Source organism: Oratosquilla oratoria, chromosome 42, assembly GCF_046742065.1.
Source record: "Oratosquilla oratoria isolate Oo_2021 chromosome 42, ASM4674206v1, whole genome shotgun sequence".
NCBI lineage: Eukaryota > Metazoa > Arthropoda > Malacostraca > Stomatopoda > Squillidae > Oratosquilla > Oratosquilla oratoria.
In genome coordinates this window covers 26,022,179-26,027,178 of record NC_134818.1, presented here as the reverse complement: position 1 = coordinate 26,027,178, position 5,000 = coordinate 26,022,179, and the positions used below count along the sequence as shown (strand labels likewise).

Genomic DNA, 5,000 nt, shown 5'->3' with positions numbered 1-5,000 from the left:
GAAAGTCCTCAACTTTCTTCGAATAGTTGGAAGAAAAAAAAAGAAAAAGAAAAAAATCTCGGCTTTCTTTGACCTGTCGAAAAAAAAAAATCTCGGTTTTCTTTGACCTGTCGAAAAAAATTTTTGGCTTTCTTCGACCCGTCGAAAAAAGTCCTATGTTTTCTTCGACTTGTGGAAAAAGAGGGACACAAACGAGCAGACCCTGTGTATTGTGTATTTATTTATTCGTTTCTTTTTCTTCAAGTTGCGCTAATGTCATGAGTCTCTGGCAGTTCCGAAGTGCCTATGGCAAATAATACAGAAAACTGGTGTGTGAAAATGAAAGGTAAATAAAATGAACAGTGTCATGTTATCTTGTTAGCGCAGGACCCTTACTAACACTATAAATACAAACCATGAGTAACATCAATACAAAAACAGATAACAATCTCACAATAAAATAAAAATCAGCTAAGTAACCTGCAACTTATAAGCGGATAAGTAATATATTATTTGTAGTAGAAATTCCCGTCAAAAACGAGCTGTGTGGATATCACGAGCCAGAGGCCTTCTCCCATCCCGAAACCCGCCCTCAGATAGTACGATGCAATGTGACTAATTCAAGTCAATTCTGAAAACTAGTAGGTACTCATATTTACACTGTGTACGAAGTGGGGGTTGGGGAAATATTGTCCGCATTTACCTTAGCGTTGTTCTGAGAAAAATACCACAATGAAGAGTTGTACAAACATGTATTTACTTGCACGTTTAAGGTCTATATATATCTTATGTATTCCATAGACCTGAAAGAAACTCGTGTCTCATAGTTTATTCTGGAAGGATTTGTTGGATATGGTGTGGGATAGATCAGTTCTGAACGAAAATAAAAGGACCATTTGAACTTGGTCATTCGAAATCGGCGTTTCTGGGAGGGATCGAGTCTGCTGGCCGCATCAAGCAGTCTTTCGCTAAAAACACATTTTCGCTCCTCCACAATAACTTCATATTATACAAGCATTACTGGAAGTGAACAAAAGAATGACCAGCTCGGTTTTAAGTGGGTGTGTATCACTAAAATGATACTCATGAGGTAACTAAAGCTTCGTGTCTGAGCCTAAGCGCAAACTGAGACGCAGGCGACAAAGGCGGCGGAGCACAAAAGAAAGGCAGACTTCCTGTTCCTGAACTGAAGTACAGTTTGAACTTGTCTCTTACTTTAAATGCTTCTAGATGTACTACTACCTCAGCATTTCAAGAGAGAGAGAAGTTCAAAGTAGAGTTCAATTCTGCAACAGGAAGTCTGTCTTTGCTCTGTGCTGCGTCGCCTGTGTCGCCTGCGTCTCAATTTGCGTTTAAAGTTGAAGAACGGCAGGACTGACGACTGCATGAGAAGGGAAGCAGGAGCGCGTTCCCGGAACTCTGAGATACTTCGAAGATTGCTCAGCGCCGCGCCGTAAGAAGACCTACTACTCAAGCAAAACACCAAAGCAAAAAAGCGAACCATTGCTTGCGTGAACATTATTGGCACTTGGAAGAAATTGTCGCTTGATTTCTCATCCAATGTTTCCCCTTCAACGCTACTCGGGTACATTTATCTATGTATCGCACTTTTACCTAGAACGGAAGAGTGACTGGTCCGACTACGTGAGTGAGATAGGTCTGATATGTGTTCGTCGGTTCCACCAGTTTCCTCTCTTGGTGGATGCGAGTCACTTCATCGTTTCCACGTGCACGATCATCCCCGAATATCATGAAAAAAATCTCAATTACCTGAATTTATAAACGGGCATTCCATTGCTTTAGGATCGGAATTTTTATCAATTCCATGTAGGATTGCTTACAAGTAGGTTAATTGTGCACGTATACATATTTGGGTTTTAATTCGAACGTGGAAACAAAAAATACACTTAATATTTGTCTGACGCTGATTAAAACTTCATTTTCTTTTTTCAAAATATTTGTGAGGATGCCTTTGCCCGTTTTATTTCCGGGGAAAATGATCAAGGAATTCAGTCCGGGCATAAAAATGTATAAGGTATCAAGGAACACAATTTACAGTCCTTTAGCGCCAACACACACATACACACACACACGCACACACACGAACATCGACTATTCTACGTTGTATGTAAACAAAATCATCTCCTTGTCCATCTCTTGTAAAAGTTTAAATCTTCTATGCAAATATGAGTAACTCTTAACAAAAGTAGTGAGAATATATAACTTAGATACAAAATCAATAATGTATTTCATAACTACTTTCATAGTCAAGCCAAGCCAACCATGGTTCCCGGTCAATTTTCTTGCTCCCAAAGCCAGCTTTGATAAGTCCAGGGTAGACATATATATCTTTTAATACCATTAGGTGTTTTGCTGACATACAAAAACTTCAGTTACGATATTTTTTTTTCAATTGCTTGATCTCCTTTTTTTCTTCAGTTATCTGATCTCTAGCACATATTCAAGAATGGCAGTCGTTTTGTTTCAAAACAATGTTTTCAGAAACATTAGTATGCATTTTTATGCGACAAGGACACCATGTCCTCCTTCAAAAAAAAAAAAAAAAAAAAAAAAAAAAGCATACTTGCACTGTATTTCATAACTAAAGAAATAAAAATATATATGTATGTATGTATATATTATAAGGACAACTTAAAAAAAAAGGAAGATAACAATTCCCAGCCTCTGATTTCTAGACTGGAACTGAAGAAGAGAAGAACGCCGAGACAAAGAGAGAGCGCATTCTGTGCCAGTGTCTGTAAGAAGCCTGGGGTCGACCTTAGGCTTCCAAGGAGACACTTTTACTTCACAATAAGGTTCCAGCTGTTCACCACGATGAGCATCACTGTAATTGCAGCAATGGAAGCTTGCATCCGAGGGCCGGTGCTGTAGTACGGGCAGTAAGGACACTGAAATAAAGAAAAAAATATATATAACAACTGGGTCAGCAAAATCTGGAGCAAATTCCTTGTATAGAAGTGTTTAATGTATGTCTAATGTATGTTTAATATATGCACAGTATGTTTGAGAATGATGTCTCAAGTAAGGTAGAAAGAGAAACAAAAATATTACTGTTTTCCTTGAGCAATAGTTTGCAAAGGACTGGACCTACGTAAGTAAGTGGTTTTAATCTTTGAATGCAAACTTTTACCACTGAGTATTTGACATCCTCTACAAAACAAAAGTCATCTTACAGTAAAAGGTTTCTTAGCATAGGAAATAAATAATGTACTGAGCAAGAGAATTACAATGATTTGCACATTGAAAGCTACAGAGTAACCAAGAAATTTTGCTTCATTCTGTACAATACAAATGAACTGTAGAGTTCTGCAAATTTCGTGGTCCTTCCCTTACACCACGTTTCAAGAATATTGATACCCTTGTGGCCTCCTATAACAACATGCTAACCAAGTAATCTACTATTGATTCTACACTTAAATCACTCGTTGAAGCTCAACAGGTCACCATTATATCTGTGACTGCGTTCACCGAGAGGTTTCGGTCTATCACTACTCGCTGGCCGAGCGGGTTAGAACGTCACTACTTGCGGCGGAGGTCGAGGTGACGGCAGTTTGAAGCCTGCCGTTAGGAAGTTGGACCAAGGACATGGTTAATTAAATTCCACGCTACAATGTCCTCTTTAGAAGGCACCGTTCCAGGCTTCTGATATGGGGAGTTCGCGACGTTAAACAGAATCAGCTCCCCGCTTTGAGAAGCTCACCGCCGCTCGTGTCAACACCCGCTGAGATGGATCGTCTCTCACTGTGCCTTCTCCCATCCTATCCCCTTCCCATCACCTCGGCTGGCCACCGTAAGGGTAGAATTTACGTTCAGGAGTCATGCACAACTTCACATATTCTCTTGGAATACATGTGGTATAACTTCTCCTGCGAAGGATGCTTTACTCAAGTCTTATATCAACCGTCATTACCCGAATGTTATAGTCATATCAGGAGACTTTCGTTCGTCATCCTTGAGGTGGAAGCTCAGCTCCTTCCCTCAGAGGTTATATTTCCTGTATTCACCATGTCAGAAATGGGCACTTACACTCCACCGTCCAGCATCGCTTGCTTCACACTTCCGGTGATATTGACACAAATCATTAGTTTGTTGAGGTGATGTTAGGTAGTGGGGTGCTACCCGGGAGGCACCCGTGATCACATCATAATATCTGGACTAGTACAGAGACCAGCGTCAAGTGCTCATCCATTCCAGTCCTTTTTCCAGACCACCTTCCTTCCAGTGTTCGATATCTAGTACCAGCAGCGCCTTCCCTACACGCGCATCAGTATCCCTCCGAAATACTGTCCTAACTACGCCTCCTTCATAGCCGCACACGTTTCCATGTTTAATGTGCTGTCTAATAACTTCGACAATAAGGAATTTCACACATGGAAGGTCACGACGCTAAACACTACAGCAGCAAGCTGTGCATGTGTAATTGCTAGACTGTGACTACGCAATTGAAATAAACATAGATACGAAAAGAAAGGTTATCACGTTCGTTATTATCATTCATGACACCGTGATCTCTTGTTTTTTTTTTCTTTTTAGCAGCCCAAAGGGATTTCTCCCCGTCTTCTCTATTTTCCGCATGAGAGGACGGAGAGGGTGGGGGATCTGCGATTAAATGAAACGGCCTTGCTGTGGATGTACTGTCTTGCTGATTTGCTTCCAACCCAGGGCAGAGGGAGGGAGACAAGAATGACCCTTTCATCCACGAGGAGCTAAGATGTGGGGGAGGAAAGGGTAGTGGATAGGAGTGGAATGGATGGGAGTGAAATGGGTGGGACTGGGTACGTGCCTTTTGACTTGGCTACTGCCCATATAAGGGGGGGGAGGGGAGAATCCTTTGGTATATAGGTAGAGTCTGGTGACTGGACCAGGAGGCCAAGATTCATAGGTGGACTACAAATTATTCAGAGGTTTTGAGGGTTCCTTACGCTTACGTCTAATGACCTATTTATAAGAGTTACGAAGTCCTTAGATCAATGATGTCTTTGTTCACTCGAAATTACATG

At 41.0% G+C, this 5,000-nt stretch overlaps 1 protein-coding gene across 4 annotated transcripts in view; it reads right to left on the bottom strand.

Moving 5' to 3' along the window:
* Nucleotides 1-2,603: 2,603 nt before the first annotated feature.
* Nucleotides 2,604-5,000, bottom strand: part of LOC143021487 (CD109 antigen-like) — a 689,873-nt gene continuing 687,476 nt past the window's right edge. For all 4 annotated transcript variants that reach the window (XM_076179031.1, XM_076179029.1, XM_076179030.1 and 1 more), the window contains one exon: nt 2,604-2,888. In XM_076179031.1, the coding sequence (XP_076035146.1) occupies nt 2,781-2,888 (108 nt within the window). In that variant the 3' untranslated portion in view covers nt 2,604-2,780. The remainder of the gene's footprint in view (nt 2,889-5,000) is intronic.